The sequence below is a fragment of the Eretmochelys imbricata genome, chromosome 1, assembly GCF_965152235.1.
Source record: "Eretmochelys imbricata isolate rEreImb1 chromosome 1, rEreImb1.hap1, whole genome shotgun sequence".
Classification (NCBI taxonomy): Eukaryota; Metazoa; Chordata; order Testudines; family Cheloniidae; genus Eretmochelys; species Eretmochelys imbricata.
Genome location: NC_135572.1, coordinates 345,336,058 through 345,356,397, shown reverse-complemented (window position 1 = coordinate 345,356,397; position 20,340 = coordinate 345,336,058). Strand labels below are relative to the sequence as shown.

The 20,340-nt window shown below is 45.5% G+C and overlaps 1 protein-coding gene across 4 annotated transcripts in view; it reads left to right on the top strand.

Annotated features, from left to right (window-relative positions):
• The window catches only part of OPTN (optineurin), a 42,402-nt gene extending 32,683 nt beyond the window's left edge, over positions 1–9,719 (top strand). For 3 of the 4 annotated variants that reach the window (XM_077836517.1, XM_077836509.1, XM_077836501.1), the window contains exons 13-14: positions 8,336–8,418; positions 8,729–9,719. In XM_077836517.1, coding sequence (XP_077692643.1) covers positions 8,336–8,418; positions 8,729–8,853 — 208 coding nt within the window. In that variant the 3' untranslated portion in view covers positions 8,854–9,719. Of the gene's footprint in view, positions 1–8,280; positions 8,419–8,728 lie in introns of those variants that run through there. The other variant, XM_077836525.1, reaches the window with a different exon arrangement.
• The last annotated feature ends 10,621 nt before the right edge of the window (positions 9,720–20,340 follow it).

Below are 20,340 nucleotides of genomic sequence, written 5' to 3'. Positions count from 1 at the left end.
ACACAAGGTTGAAGTGGTGCTCTTGCAGGTAATGTCTCTGCTTACCCAGCCTTTTGCCCTAGTTTCACAGAGTATTTACTTTCTCCAACCTTTCTGTCTGAAGAATTCCTTTGCCTGTACCCCCGTTTGTCATGGTTCTCCCTCCCTGGCCTCTCTTATCCAGGGAGCTTTAATAGTCCTTGCCCTGGTCTCTCTGGGTTTCCCTGCTAGGCCTCTCTGCCTGGAGAGATTTGGCAGTCTCTCACCCCAGTGAATCAGGGTCTTCTCCCTCAGGCCTTTCTCCCTGTAGAGCTATTTACTTTCTGCCTTGGTTGCTCAAGGTCTTCCCTCCCAGGCCTATCTCTGCCCCTTTTTTGGTCAGGGTTCCCTCCCAGGCCTCTCGGCCTGAAGAGATTTTTCAGATCAGGCTCCTTCCTTAACTAGCTCTGTGGCACACCTGTCAGTTATGCCATGCTTCTTCAGGGTACTTCACTCCCAGAACTTTCTACCTGGAGAGCTAGTCATGATAATCTCTGCCCTGGTGCCTCAGGGTTTCTCTCCTAGGCCTCTCTACTGGGAGAGCTTTTAACAATTCCTTGCCCCAGTTAGCCTGGGTTCCTCTCAAACCTCTGTCTGGAGAGCTATTCACTGCAGTCTCTGCCATTGTCTATCAGGGTTTCTCTTCCAGGCCTCTTTACCTGGAGAGCTTTTAATGGTTGCATTGCCCCAGTTAGTCAGGGTTCCTCTGACCCCTTTGTCTGGAGAGGTTTTCGTTGCTCAGTCTCCCTGGGAGTTCCTTTTATTTGGAGCCAACCTGTCTCAAAGGTGGGCTCGACCAAAGTTACTCGTTAACCATGTTCTTTAGCCAAGGGGGAACTTCTTGTTTGACTGACACTAGAAAGTTAACCAGGTCCTTGGCAATACCCCTGTCTTCCTCAGATAAATATGAAGTGACCACAGCCTGGGGTCCCTCTTTTTGTAGGTTACCCATACAGTGAACACAACCCGTCATATTCAGTGGCATGTCATAATCTACCACATGCAGGGCGTTCAAATCGTCAAAGCCTTTTATCGCCTTTAGGGTGATTAACAGAGCTGGGTTTTCCCCTGAAATAAACTCTTACTGTGGCCTCCTGATCTGGAGAGGAGTCCTTCTGGATGCAACTGCTTGCACACACTTCAGAGTTAAGGATCTCTGTTCAGGTTCAGATCCCTTCTAGGGTTTCCAAAGACCAGGGACTGTACTGTTTTGCCCACTGCTTTCAATACTTGGCTTAGCAACACCCACTTTGTTGTTTCCATACCCACACTATTGTATGAATGACATCCAGCATGTTAGGACCACTTTTACCTTCTTTTCCTCTGAGAAGTGCTTCTCTTTTTAGCAGAGATCTGCTTGTGGCCTTGCTCTGCCACCACTTCAAGATTCTGCGGTTTTATAGCCACAGTCTGGCAGCTCTCCACTTCAGCAGGAAGCTGTATATCCCTGTCCAAGCTATCTTCCTTCTGTAGTGACCCCAGACCACATAATTCCAGCTCTTTCTCCTTAGCCAAATTGCACTTTGATCCTGGCTGGACCTTGAGCAGGTTCTGGAGCCTAGTCAGCTCCTTTTGCAGCAGAAAGCACTGCTGTTCCCCCTTCTCCACTCTGAGGTGGGTCTGCTCTTGCTCCCATTTTACTGATTGAAACCACCTCCATTCTATTCTCTGAATCTGGGTCTCATAAGCCTTCAACCTGTTACTTAGTTCATGCCGGAGAGCATTCATCCGGTTTGGCAGGTTGTAGGGGTGCCTGGTGCCCAACCAAGAGTCCTGGCTATCAGTCATTCTTTGAGCTCCCAGGCCCTGTGAAACAGGTTTCCCTCTGTCTGACACCTCCCATCAGGGAACCCCGCTGTCCTCTCATTGGGCTCTTCTCCACCGGAGTAATTTCAGAGCCCTGGTCCTGTCTCAGTTCCTGCAACACATTAGGTACATTCCCCATGCTCTCTTCCCTCATAACAGAGACTAGGTCTTTCCTTCAGCGAAAGCGTTCTTCAAACCCCACAACTGCTTTCTCATTTCTGTCCTGTGGGCCTCAATCCTGCTTCTTTTTCTAGCCCAGGTTTGCCAATTATGGGGAGGCCTGGGTCTATGATAGTACTAGTACTGCCTTCCTGAGTTAGAATTTTTCCTCGGGGCAATACCTTCTTGTGTGACTCATTTCCCCCTAATAGAAACCAATTGTTCCTGGGGTAGCCTTCCAAGCCCTAAACTGAGTCCTGATGGTCCTCTGCTCCACCTTCACTACAGCCTGAGCCTCAGTCATTTGTGGCCGGGTGTCTTGGTCAGCCTGGCCTTCACTGGTCTCAGTGGCTCTCACAGCAACTGGCCTGGCCTTACAAGCCATGGTTGTATCAGGGTAAACCCATCTCACCTGCCCCACTTGCCCATAGTACCTGCAGCTCCACGGTGGGGTCTTCGGACTCTTTCCTTCACAGCATCTGCAGTGGCTGGGCCTGGCTGTCAAGCTCCCTCCACGCCTGAGACTGGTGATCCTGGAGTTGCTGCTGTTAAAGCCCCTCCAGGGTTTTGCCATGTGGCTGCTGGGCAGCTTGCTGGGACTTTACAGCTGCTGGCCGAGAGCTCTTATTTGCTCTTCCATGATCCCGTTGTTTGCAGGGGCTGGTCTGAATAAATCCAACTTCTGGTTCCAGTGTAACAGGGTTGTACTCACCTCTCACGTGCACCCTCTGACTGAGTGTGTGGGCCTGCACTCGCTCTCTCCCTGTTTTTGGTGGGCCTTTGCTGACTCAGCCCTCCATCCAAGTCATATACAGTCTGTCTGTGAGATAAAAGGAAAGCAAATCCCTTTTGGGGTACAAATCCAACAGGGGTCTCTCTGAGTGCCCTCTATAATGTCTCAGTTTGTCCCTGCTCCAGAATAGAACAGTGCCCCAGGGCTCCTTCTCTGGAGGCAATGTCTTCACCCTCTTAGGGCCTTTCCAGCCACAACTCTCCAGCTGGGCCACTGCAGTTCAGTTCCCCCCTTTGGGGGTGCCTCAGTGTCCAGTCTATTCCCACCTTGGGGCTTATGGGGAGTTGGGGGGGACCCAGGCCTGCCCACTACTCCGTGTCCCAGCCCAGGGACCCTGTAGATAGCAGCTGTCTGCTGTGTCCCTTTATCTAAGTCGCGCTGCTGCTCTGATTCCCTGGGCCACTTCCCCATGGCCCTGCACCATCTTCACCCTGACCTCAGAGCCTTGTCCTGATGGAGTCCCTACAACCAGCTCAGGGCTCCTTCTCACTCTCCCTTGCTTCTGACAGCTTTACCTCATCTGAGATTCTGCAGCTCCCTCAGCCAGCTACACACCATCCATGCTTCTCCAGTTCTAGCAAGGAACTGAACTCCCTCGTCCCCTGCAGCTCTTCTTATTCTGACCTGCTGGGCCCTGATTGGCTGCTCCCCACACAGCCACTCTAGGCAGCTTGGAGGACCTCTCTATTGTCCTTTGCTGGGGTGGAGTGTGGCTGGGCCACAAGGACTCCAGCAGAGGGCCTCAGGGCCTAGTCCACCCCGTCACAGACCAGCACTGTCAACATTCATAAATGATCTGGGAAAAGGTATGAGCAGTGAGGTGGCAAAGTTTGCAGACTATACAAAATTACTCAGGATAGTTAAGTCCAAAGCAGACTACAAAGAGTTACAAAGGTATCTCACAAAACTTGGGTGACTAGGCAACAAAATGGCAAATGAAATTCAATGTTGATCAATGCAAAGTAGTGTAGACTGGCAAACATAATCCCAACTATACATAAAAAACGATGGGATCTAAATTAGCTGTTACCACTCAAGAAAGATCTTGGAGTCATTGTGGCTAGCTCTCTGAAAATATCCACAAAATGTGCAGCAGCAATCAAAAAAGCTAACAACGTTAGTAACCATTAGGAAAGGTATAGATGATAAGACAGTAAATATGATTATGCCACTAAATAAATCCATGCTACGTCCACACCTTGAAGACTCTGTGCAGTTCTGGTTGCTCCATCTCAAAAAAGATATATTAGAATTGGAAAAAGTATAGAGAAGGGTCATAAAAATGATTAGGGGTATGGAACAGCTTCCTTATAATGACAGATTTAAAAGACTGGGACTGTTCAGCTTGGAAAAGAGACAGCTAAGAGGGGGTTATGATAGAAATCTATAAAACCATGAATGGAGGAGAAAATGGATAGAGAAGTGTTATTTGCCCTTTCACAAAACACAAAAACCAGGGGTCACGTGATGAAATTAATAGGCAGGTTTAAAACAAACAAAAGGAAGTACTTCTTCATACAAAACACAGTCAACCTGTGGAATTCGTTGCCAGGGGATGTTGTGAAGGCCACAACTATAACTGGATTCAAAAAAGAATTAGATAAATTCATGGAGGATGGGTCATCAATGGTTATTAGCCAAGATGGCCACAGACACAACCCCATGCTCTGGATGTCCCTAAGCCTCTGACTGCCAGAATCTGGGAGTGGACGATGGGATGGATCACTCGATAAATTCCCCCGTTCTGTTCATTTCCTTCTGAGGTATCTGGCATCGGCCACTGTCAGAAGACAGGATATGGGGCTAGATGAACCATTCATCTGACCCACTGTGGCCATTCGTATGTTCTTATGCAGTGAGATCTTTGGGATTCCAGTTTTTATTCAAATTAACAATAAAAAATGTAAAACGTTGTTGTTGATAAGTAGGACTGTCGGTTAATCGCAGCGATTAACTCAAAAAAATTATTTGCGATTTTTAAAAATCACAATTAATTGCAGTTTTAATCGCACTGTTTAAGCAAAAGAATACCAATTGAAATGTATTAAATATTTTTGGATGTTATTGTACATTTTTATACATATTGTATTCTGTGTTGTAATTGAAATCAAAGTGTATATTTTTTATTACAAATATTTGCACTGTAAAAATGATAAATAGTATTGTTCAGTTCACCTCATACAAGTACTGTAGTGCAAGCTCTTTGTCATGAAATTGCAACTTAAAAATGTAGATTTTTATTTTTATTTTTTTGCTATATAACTGCACTCAAACAAAACAATGTGAAACTTCAGAGCCTACAAGTCCACTCAGTCCTACTTTTTCTTCAGCCAATCACTAAGCCAAACAAGTTTACATTTACAGGAGATAATGCTGCCCTCTTCTTATTTACAATGTCACCAGAAAGTGAGAACAGGCTTTTGCATGGCACTTTTGTAGCCAGCATTGCAAGGTATTTATGTGCCAGATATGCTAAGCATTCGTATGCTTCTTCATGATTCGGACACCATTCCAGAGGACATGCTTCCATGTTGATGACGCTCATTTAAAAAAAAAAAGCTTTAATTACGTTTGTGACGGAATTGTATGTCCCCGGCTCTGTTTTACCCACCTTCTGCCATATATTTCATGTTATAACATTCTCAGATGATGACCGAGCACATGTTGTTCATTTTAAGAACACTTCCAGTGCAGATTTCACAAAATGCAAAGAAGGTACCAATGTGAGATTTCTAAAGATAGCTACAGCACTTGACCCAAGGTTTAAGAATCTGAAGTGCGTTCCAAAATCTGAGCGGGATGAGTTGTGGAACATGCTTTCAGAAGTCTTAAAAGAGCAACACTCTGCTGCAGAAACTACAGAACCTGAACCACCAAAAAAGAAAATCAACCTTCTCCTGGTGGCATCTGACTCAGATAATGAAAATTGAACATGTGTCAGTCCACACTGCTTTGGATGGTTATTGAGCAGAACCCATCACCAGCATGGAAGCATGTCCCCTGGAATGGTGGTTGAAGCATGAAGGGACATATGAATCTTTAATGCATCTGGCACGTAAATATCTTGCGATGCCAGCTGCAACAGTGCTATGAGAACACCTGTTCTCACTTTCAGGTGATGATGTAAACAAGAAACAGGCAGCATTATCTCCTGCAAATGTAAACAAACTTGTTTGTCTTGGCAATTGGCTGAACAAGAAGTAGGACTGAATGGACTTGCAGGCTCTAAAATTTTACGTTTTATTTTTGAATGCAGGTTTTTTTGTACATAATTCTACATTTGTAAGTTCAACTTTCATGGTAGAGATTGCACTACGGTACTTGTATGAGGTGAATTGAAAAATACTATTTCTTTTGTTTTTTACAGTGCAAATACTTGTAATCAAAAAAATATAAAGTGAGCACTGTACACTTTGTATTCTGTGTTGTAATTGAAATCAATATATTTGAAAATGTAGAAAATATCTAAAAATATTTAAATAAATGGTATTATTATTGTTTAACAGTGCAATTAATCACGATTAATTTTTTAATCGCTTGACAGCCCTACTGATAAATTATACATGCATTTGACAGTATCCATGTGTTGGCAATACAATCGAAGGGAGTTGAGAATTTGAAACCAAATTGGAACCTTGGAATGCTGTTCCAGAACTTCACTCCTCTGAGAGATAGAAAGTTTTGTGTAATTTCAAGCCTAAACTTATTGCTGGCCAATTTATATCCATTTGTTCTTGTGCCAACATTGGACCTTAATTTAAACAACTCCTCTCCCTCTCTGGTGTTTATCCCTCATATGTATTTAGAGAGCAATCGTATCTCCTCTCATCCTTTGGTTAGGCTAAACAAGCCAACGTCCATAAGTCTTCTCTCGTAAGATTCCTCTGATCATACTAGTAGCCCTTCTTCTGCACCTGTTCCAGTTTGAATTCATCTTCTTCAACATGGGAGACCAGAACTTTACACAGTATTTCAGATGAGGTATCACCAGTGCCAGGTCCAATGTTACTAATGCTTCCCTATCACTACTGGAAATACCTCACCTTAGGCATCCTAGGATTGCATGAGCCTTTTTCATGGCCACATTGGTGGTTCATAGTCAGCCTGTGGTAGGCCTTGGTGCATTGGTTGTTCTCCTCCTCTGTTGTTTACGACTTATAAGTCCCCAACTTATAGCAGAAATTCTTGTTAGTCCCTAAGTGCATGATCTTGCACTTTTCACTATTACATTTCGTCCTATTTCTATTACTCCAGTTTTCAAGGTCATCCAAATCTCCTTATATGATATTCTGGTCCTCTCCATATTTACACTATCTCCCAGCATTGTTCCCCTGCAGACTTTACTGGTACACTTCCACTTTTTGTGCCAGGGTGTAGCAAAGCGATGGCTTACTGCTGCGGCGCCTCCTGCTGGTCATCTCGGGAATTAGCTCTTTCTAGCACACGGAGCGCCCTCTGCAGGTTGGTGGCTCGCCTGCTGCTGGCCCCGTGTCCCTCCCAGACCCCGGTGACCTTTACCTCAAAGTTCTGACCCAGCAGTACCCCTTCGCTCTAGGTCTCCTCTAACCCCCAACCCTCTAAATCCACCTTGCCTCAGTGGCTACTGCCAGTCATCATCTAGCCCCCGCTCATTGGGGCAGACTGCAGTGTCATGGCCACTCATCATTGGCAAGGGGTTGGACCAGCTGCCTCTGCCTAACCCCAGGCTACACCTCTGTAGCCTCAGTACCTGCTTTGGGCCTTATCCAAGGCCTCAGCCTGGGGAGTTGCCAGGCTGGAGCTCCCCAGCTCCTCTTGCCTTTCCCCAGTGCTGCTCTACCTCAGTTACTCTGCACAGCTCCCAGGCAGCCAGCTCCAGGGCTAGAGTCAGACTCTTCTTCAGGTTCTGGCCCACAGCCCTCTTATTAGGGCCAGCTGGGACCTAATTACGCTGGCCACAGCTGTGGCTGCTTCCCCAATCAGCCTAACTTGGCTGCTTTTAACCCCTGTACTCCAGGAGTGGGGCAGCCACCCCAGTACACAGAGTCATTCATTAAAATATAAAATAAGATTTGTCCCAAGACAGATCCTTCACTAGTAACCTCCTTCCAGCCTGACAGTTCACCTTTCAGCATGACCCATTGTAGTCTTCACATTTTCTTACCCACCTTTCAATTCTCATATTAATCCCCATCATCTCCAATATATGTAGCCCAAAATATTTTCCTGTATAACTTTGTCTTTTAACACTTACAATTGTGCATTAAATTATTTGAGTCCTGAGAATGTTCCAAAGGACAGAGTTCTAAGCACTTGTCCCAGGGCAGAAGCCTCTGTGTTGATGCCATACTACTTTCATAGAATCATATTTAAGGTCAGAAGGGACCATTACGATCGTCTAGTCTGACCTCCTGCACTAAGCAGGCCACAGAATCTCCCACTTTAAAATTCTTCCCTTGAGCAGTTCGTATCAGACAATCCTTCTGCTTTCCCTATTGTTCGAGGTTCGTTTCTCTTCCTAATAGGCTTTGTGTGTGTGCTTGACAACGAACAGCCTCTTAAATTCTTTAATCTCTGCAGAAGCTCTTTGGTGGAAATGCAGAGTCGTCATGGAGCTAGAGCATCAGTGGATCAAGATCATTCACCTCATCTTGTACAACGAGGTAAATTAACAGAAGATAATTGTTATGGCATCAAATCCTGGGCCTGGCCCTGCTGTGCCCAGTATAAGCCAGCTTCGCATTGCTGCCTGGGCCAGTCAAGTGGCACAATACTGAGCACTCTCAGGACTGCCTTGTCTTAGCCCAGCAGCCCGCAGGGCCTTTTTGTAACTGAAGATAGGCCAGCAAATGCAACTCCCTAGCTACAGTCCACGGGGCTATCAATATGGCATCTTTTGCCAGCACTTAATTCACATTTTCACAAAAGAGTGAAAATCCAGTTTAACATAGTTTTAATTCTCTTTCTCTGCAGGCACTGATCCTCAGGACTGGCGGCAGCACCAGAGGAACATTCCAGTACATTCCTGTCCCAAGTGTGGAGAAATTCTACCTGACATGGACACGCTTCAGATCCACGTTATGGACTGTATCATCTGAATGCTGATCTCCAACTCTTCATAAATGGAAATTTTCACCTGCCAAGCAAATGCATTCTTTCCCTCTAGAATAGGGCCTGATCCTACTCCCCATGAAGTTTTACAGGGTTTTTCCACTGATTTCATTGACAACAGGGCAACACCACTTTTTTTTTTTTTTTTAGCATTTCCATTTGCTTTAGGGAAGAGAGAATTTTCATATTGTAAAATGAGTTGCTAATTTACGGAATTCCACATATATCTGCTGCGGTGGAATCTTTAACCATCCTCTAACAGCAAGCTCGACTTCTCATAGTTTATGATCACTCAGAGCAGAGAATGATTCACAGTATCTGGCTGAATTAATGCAGTCAAAGGAGAAACAAGATAGATATAGCTGTTCAGTTTATATATGAGAGATGAAGTGGTTACAGGCTTAATCAGGAAGCTAACTCGTGTTTGAGAAGCTTTTAATAAAATGGAATAGTTTTGTATTCATTACACATTTGAAATGAATCCTGCTCTTGCGCTGAATAGCAATTTTATTGAATTCTCTGTAACCAGGCTAATCTGATGTTAGATTCTTGATACTGTAGTTTGTGTACTCTTTGCTTTTACCAGATGTGGGCAAAGTGTAAGATTAAACCGGTTGGGTCTGATATATGTAGCTGCTGCTATATTAAAGTCATTTGGTTTTAGAGAACAGTTCACAATTTAAAGAAGTTGTCTTTACTCGTCTCAATTGTAATAAATTCACCTGAACTTGTATAGTAGATCTCAAAATATTTTGCTGGAAACAGGTATGGTGGATGTAACTTAATCATTGAGGAGAGTTAATTGAGTTTCATGTTCACGAGACAAAAATAAATCTGTTGTAAAACACAAGAACCAACTTTGCAATTTGTGCATATTTTAGATCTTTATTATATTCTGGATTGGCTTTTTGTCCATATGTATTTCCAATAGGAAACTGTGTTGGGCTAGGTCTTTTGATGCTCTCAGAGGTGTGTGCATGTATTCTTTGCTTATATAATATCAAGTCTAAAAACTATCACCCTCTTCCTCGGGATTGTGGTGGGATTCCAGCTCAGCCCCTCAGTCTGCTGCTTCTGTTGAATTACCATTGAAATCTAGAATGCAAAATCTACTGTGACAGCAACAACAACAACAAAAAAGTGGGCACTGTGCTATTTTTCCAAAGTTGAGGGGAAGGGTAATTGTACACATCAGATGTAGATGGTCAGTGTTTTTCATATGTCACTTTATTAATTATTTCTTGGTTTGCCCTTATATTTTTGAGGTTGACCATTATGTAATAACCATAAATGTTTCAGTCCATTACTGCACACATTAGTATTGTGCAGCAGTATTAAAGCTTATGTCCTTGTTAGCTGCTGTCATTAGAAAGACTGATTTCACAAGTGCTGAACTTCTATTGCCGTCAGTGGAAGCTGTGAGTACTTGGACCTATGAAAAATCAAGCACACAGGAACATGTACTGCAGTAGGATGACATGCCATCCAGTAGAGAAGGCAGTACTCCTACACAAATGTGAAGAACAATGTGCAAGCAAAGCGTTTTTTTTTATAGCTGATACTTTGCACTTGGTGTACGTTTTCATCAAAGGATCCTCGGGATACTTTACCAACACTAAGGCCAAGTCTACACTACAAAGTTTTTCTGACACAAGTTACATCGGCATACAGGTGCCACAGTTAGAATATTGCTTGTCATATGTATATTTGGCTCCTTCTGTCGGCGCAGCACTTACTCACCAGAAGTGCCTGTGTCAATTCACAGTGCGGTGCACCATGGGTTAGTATCCCATTGTGCAACCCACCATCGTTCAGCGTGCTGTCTTTTGGGTGGTTTTGGCAATGCATGGTGGGGCAGAAATGACTTGTGCAGTGGTGACAGGGAGCAAGGGGTCTCATAATGTTCTCCATCTCATAATGTTATCTCTATCCCATAATTTTCATGCCTATTTTCAATTTCCCACAAAATCCACTTGGGACTTGTTGCTGTCTACCGTCTCGGATAGGAGTATGGAGACTGCATAGCTCAGCATTATTGTCATAAGTGTTGCAAGCATAGGACGCATTGTCCTCTGGCATTCGCAGAGCCTCAACAAGAATCATGGGGAACATGATGATTTCCTAGTGGTCAGTTTGCTGTGGGACCTAGAACCAATTCAAGGCTGTAGGTGACCTGCACAGAGCAGCTGCAAATGGTAAAGTGCCACTTCTGGGTCCAAGAAATGAGCACTGACTGATGGGATCACATTGTAATGCAGATTTGGGATGATGAACGGTGGCCGCAGAACTGTCGTATGCACGAGGCCATATTCCCAGATCTGTGTGCTGAGCTTGCCTCAGCCATTCAATGCAGGGAAGCCAAATTGAGAGCTGCACTGACAGTGGAAAAGCGAGTGATGATCATACCGTGGAAATTTGAAAGCCAGATTGCTACTGGTTAGTGGGAAGTCATTTTGGAGTGGAAAAATCTACTGTGTGGACAGTTGTCATGCAAGTGTGCAACCAGCTCCAGCTACTCAGGACTGAGAGTCTTAGCAATGTGCAGGACATAGTGGATGGTTTTGCAGCTGTGGGGTTCCTGAACTGCAGTGGAGCGATAGACAGCATGTACATCTCCATTTGGCCCCAGACCAATGGAAAGGGCTCCTTTTCCATGGTTATGCAAGTGCTGATGGATCACTGGGGTGTTGACTGGTTGGGGAAGGTGATGACACTCACCTCTTTAAGAACACAGTGCTCTTTAGAAAGCTGCAAGCAGGGACCTTCTTTTGCAACGGTCAGATTATCATTGGCAATTCTGAAATGCCAATAATGATCCTGGGGGATCCAGCCTACCCCTTACTCGCCTGGTTCGTGAAGCCATACACCAGCCACCTCAACAGCACCAGTGAGAGATGCGACTACAGACTCAGCAGGTGCAGAATGGCAGTTGAATGTGCTTGTGGTAGATTGAAAAGGCGCTGGCGCTGCTTACGCACCTGAATCTCAGTGAGAAAAATATCCCAATGAATATAGCTGCCTGTTGTGTCCTGTATAACGTTTGTGAAGCGAAGAGGGGAAATTTCCTGCAGGGATGCAGGTGGAGCAGCTGGGGTTTGAACAGCCAGGCACAAGAACTAGCGGATGTGCTCAATGAGGGGCTATATGGGTTAGGGAGGCTTTGAAAGTACACTTTTAACAGTGAACCACAGTAATGTGGTGTACTGTGCTCAAACTGGGGCAGCAGTTTGGGGGCTTGTTAGGAATTGTGTGGTGCTTTTTACACACTCTGTCACTGAAATATGCACAAGTACCTATTAATGTTGGGGGGGTTGCTATACATTTATGACAACTGCCATGTTTAGCACTAATCCGATGGGTTCTGGGTGTACAAGACTGATTTTCACTGCCAGCAGGCATTATATACAATGTGTATACTAATAAAAGATGAATAACTAGCAAAACAAGAGTTTTGCTCTGTAACAAAAACAGCATCTAACAAAAAAATCGGAAGGACATAATAGTAAAATTTGGGAACCTTAATAAATAAGGGAAAGAAACACGGATGTCTGTTATAGCTACGCATACATCAACTGTAGCTCTCAAAGGTCAGTGTAGGTGACACAGTGGTTGTCCATGCTTTCCCCCGGTGTGGAGTGGTAGAGGTACGTGTGCTAGTCCTGAGGCCATGGGGAATGCTGAGGGGGTGAGTTAGGGAGGCAATGGGAGTTGGGACCAGGATGGTTGACCCTGGAGGTCCACAAAAGTCTGCAGTATCTGAGTGCTGATGGAGAAGCCCCATTACGTCCTGGTGCATCTCCGTCTCCTTTTGCTGTGCCTTTTCACTGCCTGCTCTTTCCTTCTCCATAGTCTTCAATATTCACCCTCCAGGCCCTCTGTTCACGGTCTGATGCTGCACTGGCTTGAAGGATGTCCCCGAACATGGCCTCCTGCATCCTCTTTTTTCCCCTCCTGCTTATCTAGTCAGTCATTCTGCTGGTGTGGAGAGTGCCCCTTCAGCCACAATGGCTGCAGCTACAGATAAAACACACAAAGGTACCAATGTCAGGATAGTAGGAACAGAAACGAAAACTGATGCTTCAGAACTCTTCTCCCCCCCCCCCCCCCCCGCCACCTTCCCTTGCTCCCCTAAAGCGTTAAACAAGACAAGCTTATTGACGCTTCTGCTTTGGAGTTCCTGATCCTCGTTGCCATTCTCAGCTCAGGCCACGGTGAATATGACCCATCAGGGAAACAGGGAATTGCTCAGTTGCACGTACAGGCCAATGGCACTGAATACTGGCACCGTTGTCCACAGGTGGTAGAGTTAGCTGATATCTCGCTCCTGAGAATAACAAAGGCAGAGAGAGCACAGCATCTGCTGCTGTCCCAAAGTCGCCCGGGCCGACATGCCACTAGCCTGTTTACTGCAATTGTGTCTACCAAGTTATTGCAGACACAGGCATGCAGGGGTGTAATGAGGAAAGCCAAAGCACAATTGGAGTTGCAGCTAGCAAGAGATGTGAAGGATAACAAGAAGGGTTTCTACAGGTATGTTAGCAACAAGAAGAAGGTCAGGGAAAGTGTGGGCCCCTTACTGAATGGGGGAGGCAACCTCGTGACAGATGATGTGGAAAAGCTGAAGTACTCAATGCTTTCTTTTTTTTTTGCCTCGGTCTTCACAGACAAGGTCAGCTCCCAGACTGCTGCACTGGGCAGCACAGTATGGGGAGAAGGTGAGCAGCCCTCAGTGGTGAAAGAACAGGTTAAGAACTATTTAGAAAAGCTGGACATGCACAAGTCCCTGGGGCTGGATCTAATGCACCTGAGGGTGCTGAGGGAGTTGGCTGATGTGATTGTGGAACCATTAGCCATTATCTTTGAAAACTCGTGGCGATCAGGGGAGGTCCCGGATAATTGGAAAAAGGCAAATATAGTGCCCGTTTTTTAAAAAGGGAAGAAGGTGAATCTGAGGAACTACACACCGGTCAGCCTCACCTCAGTCCCTGGAAAAATCATGGAGCAGGTCCTCAAGGAATCCATTTTGAAGTACTTGGAGGAGAGGAAATGTGATCAGGAACAGTCAACATGGATTTACCATGGGCAAGTCATTCCTGACCAACCTGATTGCCTTCTATGATGAGATAACTGGTTTTGCGGATATGGATAAAGCGGTGGATGTGACATATCTTGACTTTAGCAAAGCTTTTGATATGGTCTCCCACAGTATTCTTGCCAGCAAGTTAAAAAAGTCTGGATTGGATGAATGGACTAGAAGGTGGATAGAAAGCTGGCTAGATCATCGGGCTCAATGGGTAGTGATCAACGGCTCGATATCTAGTTGGTAGTCAGTATCAAGCGGAGTGCCCCAGGGGTCAGTCTTGGGGCTGGTTTTGTTCAACATCTTCATTAATGATCTGGATGGTGGGATGGATTGCACCCTCAGCAAGTTCGCGGATGACACTAAGCTGTGGGGAGAGGTAGTTACACTGGAGGGTACGGATAGGGTCCAGAGTAACCTAGACAAATTGGAGGATTGGGCTAAAAGAAATCTGATGAGGTTCAACAAGGACAAGTGCAGAGTCCTGCACTTAGGACGGAAGAATCCCATGCACTGCTACAGACTAGGGCCCGACTGGATAAGCTGCAGTTCTGCAGAAAAGGACCTAGGGATTGCAGTGGAGGAGAAGCTGGATATGAGTCAACAGTGTGCCCTTGTTGCCAAGAAGGCTAATGGCATATTGGGCTACATTAGTAGAAGCATTGCCAGGGGATCGAGGGAAGTGATTATTTCCCCTTTATTCGGCACTGGTGAGACCACATCTGGAGTATTGCGTCCAGTTTTGGGGCCCCTAGTACAGAAAGGATGTGGACAAATTGGAGAGAGTCCAGCGGAGGGCAATGAAAATTATTAGGGGGCTGAGGCACATGACCTACGAGGAGAGGCGGAGGGAACTGGGCTTATTTAGTCTGCAGAAGAGAAGAGTGAGGGGGGATTTGATAGCAGCCTTCAACTATCTGACGGGGAGTTCCAAAGAGGATGGAGCTATGCTGTTCTTAGTGGTGGCAGATGACAGAATAAGGAGCAATGGTCTCAAGTTGCAGTGGGGGAGGTCTAGGTTGGATATTAGGAAAAACTATTTCACTAGGAGCGTGGTGAAGAAATCTCCATCTTTAGAGGTTTTCAAGGCCCGGCTTGACAAAGCCCTGGCTGGGATAATTTAGTTGGGGTTGGTCCTGCTTTGAGCAGAGGGTTGGACTAGATGACCTCCTGAGGTCTCTTCCAACCCTAATCTTCTATGATTCTATGATCACTGCCTGTTGCGGGGGAATGTCTTACCAGAGGAGGAGAAATAAGGCTGCCATCACTAGAAACTTTTGGGAGAGGATTGCAGTGTACCTCTATGGAAGTTCCATTGAGATCTCTCAGGAGGATTCAAGGGATGTCCCTGTGTACATGGATAAACTGCTTTGTGTGCCCTCCCTCCGCTTAACTCTAGATAGAGGGAAATGAAAAGAAGATAACAACTCTACCTCTCTTTGGTGTACCACTCCCTCCACTACAAGTGAAATAATGAAAAGTCAAAAAATACATCCTGCTAATTTGTGGTGCCATCCCTGTAATGGAAAATTGATTTACACATTTACATGAAGTTCCTTCCAATGCATCGGGCTCACCCGTGTTGACTAGCAGGACTGGCTGCATTGCAGTGGAGTTAAAAACAGATCCTGGCTTATGGAACAGCTGGATCTCCAGGCCCCTGTCTTTCATACCCCTCCTCCTCGCTGTTCATGACTCAAGCACCTCAGAAATATCCATGGTGGTGTATGTGGGGGGGGAGTGGGATCTGCGCCAGGCATGGTATGCAGTTCATTGTAAAAGTGACACATCTGTAGATTGGCACCAGATTGACTGTTGATGTCCCTGGCCTTCTGGTATGCCTGCCACAGTTCCTTGGCTTTCACGCAGCACTGCTGCTGGTCCTCGTCGTATCCTTTCACATGCATCCCTTGAGCAAACTGCTCGTAGATGTTGATGTTTCTACAGCTGGTTTGGAACTCTGCCTGCATAGCCTCTTCTCCATGCATGCCCAAGAGATGTAATAACTCCTGTCTACACTAGGCAGAAGTGCAGCTGGAGCATGTAGCTGGCATGATCAGTTGGGCAGCTACGCATAACAATGGAGAGCCGATAGAGGTGTGCTCACCAATCTGGACAACCAGAAAAAGGAATTTCAAAAATGTGCAGAAGTTTTAAAGGGAGGGTGGTATCTGGTTTACGTGATCCCTGGGCAATGAAGCTCTCAGTTGTGACCAGAGCGGTCAGTGTCAAGCATTGTGGGACAGCTGCTGTTAGGGTCGACATGAGTAATGCCGTCTGTGTTTGCGCAGTATCGACCTCTGTACAATGACTGTTGCTCAATGCTGCTTGAGGAGGTAATGTTACTATGTTAGCGTAATGGAGCACTTAAATTTGTCTCCCATCATTGTAAGTGTAGACACATGCACAACTAGGTCGATGCAAAGCAGCTTATGTTGACCTAGCTTTGTAGACCAGGTCTAATTGTCACAAATCTTTTAACTATGAATTACTTTGTGTCTGTTTTGCAAATGAAGAAACCCAGTTGCTAGAGATTCTGCATGTGATAGTAATTTGATAGAAGTACTGTAATTCAGCATTCTTCTGATAGAAGGTTAATGGAGCTGATTTAATAAAAGGAGCATTAGTCCTACTTGGAACATGGAAAATCCGTGCAAAAGGCCATAGTGAGAATTACCTATTCAACAATCAAGCCAATAATAATCATTTTTAAGTGGTTTGAGTTAAGTGGGGAGCTGGGTGTGAAGTGCGTCTGCAACGGCCAATCTACTCCTGGGGGAGGGATAGCTCAGTGGTTTGAGAATTGGCCTGCTAAACCCAGGGTTATGAGTTCAATCCTTGAGGGGGCCATTTAGGGATCTGGGGCAAAAATTGGGGATGGCCCTGCTTTGAGCAGGGGGTTGGACCAGATGACCTCTGAGGTCCCTTCCAACCCTGATAGTCTATGATTCTATGATACACTGCAGCAGCATAACTAAGGGGCTCTAGCAGTGCTGCTGTAGCACTATAGCATAGCTCAGGGGTCTCAAACCCCATTTACCTCAGGGCCAGCGCCAGTCCTCAAATACTCCCAGCGGGCCAATCATGTCACTGGAGATGGTGCTCAGAAAATAAAATGGTTATATTGTATTTTTTATTTCAAATTTCTTAGAAATAATAAAACTGTCAGACAACTTTATATAATTCTTTGCCTGTGTTAGCCGACGGCCAAGGATGTTTGGTGAGGTGCCAGCTATGCCCGTTTATACCATCCGTGACTTTAACCGCTAGGACGCACTGTCCCTTCACGGCGGGCAGCCCGGGCTAGGCTGACGGATGCCCCAAGGTCCTAACCACCCGTGACTTTAACTGCTAGAGCTCAGAGCTCCTTCGCAGCGGGCAGTCAATACTGACTGACAGGTGCCCCAATGGCAGCACTAAGAGTCTCTCCACGCCCGTGACTTTAACTGCTAGAGCTCAGAGCTCCTTCGCAGCGGGCAGCCAAGGATTGACTGACAGGTGCCCCAAGAGTTTGCCCCGTGGAGGCGGCACAACTCAACACTAGGCTCTTAGTACTCTCACCTAATGGCCAGGCTTTAGAGCCAAAACGGCTGAGGTTCTTTAATTGTGTTGGCTGCTTTACAGTAAACCAGAGAAAACAAGTCAGGCTTATGCATAAATGGTTACCAAAATTTTATTAAGCTAGATTCTAATCATGTGGTTACAAAATTGCTAGTGCCTACTTATTTAAATGTGGAGATGTTACACACACAAACAAGTTACAAAACTGAAGCCACAATCCCAAAAAAAGAAAACAAAGTATAGAGCTCTATTTCAAAATATGTGTACACTAAAGATAGGAGATCAGGTGTGGGTGCTTCTTACCCTCCTTGCATCTCTCGATTCCAGCGGTGCCAAGCCAGGATCGGTCACTCAATTCCGCGGAAAGATGAATAAGGGACAAGGCTTAGGGACCCTCTTAGCTGCAGAAGCCTTGGGAGGCTATCACTTATCTGACCAGCAGATAGATAGTGAAAAGCACTCAAAAATCATGGTGCTGTAGGTCCCCTACTTATACCTCTGTACTCCTTTATTCTCTTTCTCCTTTCTTATGCCAAATTGAGGCTGGTCAGTCGGGGTGACGCCAGCTTTCGCAAGAGTAGTTTACACTTGCAAGGGAGAGAAACAATAAGTTTCGACTACTGGACATTTCTTTTATCAGGGTAAATATTTTCCTACCTAGGATGTTGGTGTGTGTGCATCACGCTATTTAGTAGGGGCTAAGAGCCATGTCTGTCACAGGGCCTCTGCCTGCTGTGAGCTTAATCGTTGTATCTGTTCCCAGAGGCACATTGTAGCAGCACACCTGTGCTTTTCACAGCTTCAAAGGCTGTGCTGGAATATATGTTAAGTGCCCTGTTCCGGCTTCCTCCTGTGTTTCCAGCAATGCTGGTCTGAGGGGGTTGGGGGGGGGGCTGGCTGTCTGGCTACAGCCTGCCAGAGAGTTTTTAGTGTTTGCCAGACACCTGGCAACGCTTCAGTTCTGTCAGTTTGTTGATGTTTGGCCTCAGTGACTGAGCAGTTGAAACCTTCAGGATTGCAGCAAGGTGGGCGTCAGATAGTTGTGTTCGGTATTTTGACTTGTTTATGTTCATTGTGGGGAAAAACGTGGTGCTGCCTCCATGGCTGACTCTGCCCAGCAACTAACGATGGTATCTCTGTCCCTCTCCCCCAGCCAATGGGGGCGGGGGGCGGCGCCTGCAGCAGACATTGCTGGCAGCGTGTCTGCCTGCGTGTCTCATCCGCAGGCCGCAGCGGGGAGGTTCTAGGGCCACAGATGTTGGATCACCCCTGCATTTATATATAAGAAGTAGTGGTAGGCCGTTTGATATATATGTTATAAGGATTCTTTCTTTCTTTCTTTTCTTTTCTTTTCTTTTCTTTCTTTCTTTCTCATTCTGTCCCTGCACAAACTGTATTCCCGTTTTGAGCTTACCTCTGTAAGAATTGCAAGGCCAAAGCGCTAATTATCTCAGGCTGCTACGGGGGACTGAGTTAAAGTTTGTGTTAGAAAGTGATAAGAATGGCCGTTACAAGACAGAGAGTCTGTACCAAGGAGTGATAAGAACTTCGAGAAAACAATGCTGCTCTTTGAAGCAACACGCTCTCACCCCTGAGGTGCTTTATCATGTCTATGTAGATTTTTGTATAACAAGAGATGGAAAGGGAATTGGATTGAATTTGTTACACCCTAAAAGTCATGAAATTACATTTGAAATAGAAGAATGATGAGTGTATGGGAGTGAGTGTTTGAAACAGGTAATTGATTGGTTAGTTGATGGTGCCAACCTAAACCTAAGAATTATAACTCCAATATCGATGGGCTGAAGAGAATGCAGAGTGGAGATAACCGAATGACCCCCTGAGGGCAAACCGGAATCCACCCGAGCGCATCAAGGAAGGACAGAAGAACTGAAGATAACACCCAGCCATCATGGAACTGTCATGAATGTACCATCTGATGATTGAACTGATTAATGGTCATCTCAAGTGTAACATCAGCATGATGAAGCAACCTCCATAGACTTGTACTGGGCCAAAGACCTATAAAGACAGAACCAAGGGATTGGGTTCTTTGAGTCTGGTTCTGCGACCACCCTCCAGGAGCATCAGATGCGTATCTGACCACAACTTGGCTCCACCCTCGTGTCCGGGCCACCTGGCCAGTGACATGGCATGAGCAACCCTTAGGCTGGAAACTATAACAACTCTGCAGAACCTGTGTGAATGTTTGTATGAGTGAATAGTTATAGTGATTGCATTTGCTGATTTTCTGTTGTATTTACAATAAATGCAGCATTTTGCCTTATCCCTCTTATAGGATCCTATTGGTATTATTTTATTAGTGTAACACAGATGGCCTGCGGGCCGGGACTTTGAGACCCTGGTGTAGATGCTTCCTACGTTGATGGAAAGGGTTTTTCCATCAAGATCTATCTTTCAAAGAGGTAGTGGCTAGGCTGGTAGGTACCTAGCTATGTGTTCATTGGCGATTAGCTCAGCTTAACTATGTTGCAAACAAATAGTTCAACAACCAACTCAGAGATGGACAAATTGCACCAGTCACCAAGTCCCGTTATCTTCAAGTAGAGTCTACAGCTACACTCTCTGTTAGCTGTGTTTTGCTCTTCTCTGAAACAATGACAGGATTCAGAGTCGCAGCCGTGTTAGTCTGTATTCGCAAAAAGAAAAGGAGTCCTTGTGGCACCTTAGAGACTAACCAATTTATTTGAGCATAAGCTTTCGTGAGCTACAGCTCACTTCATCGGATGCATACTGTGGAAAGTGTAGAAGATCTTTTTATAAACACAAAGCATGAAAAAATACCTCCCCCACCCCACTCTCCTGCTGATAA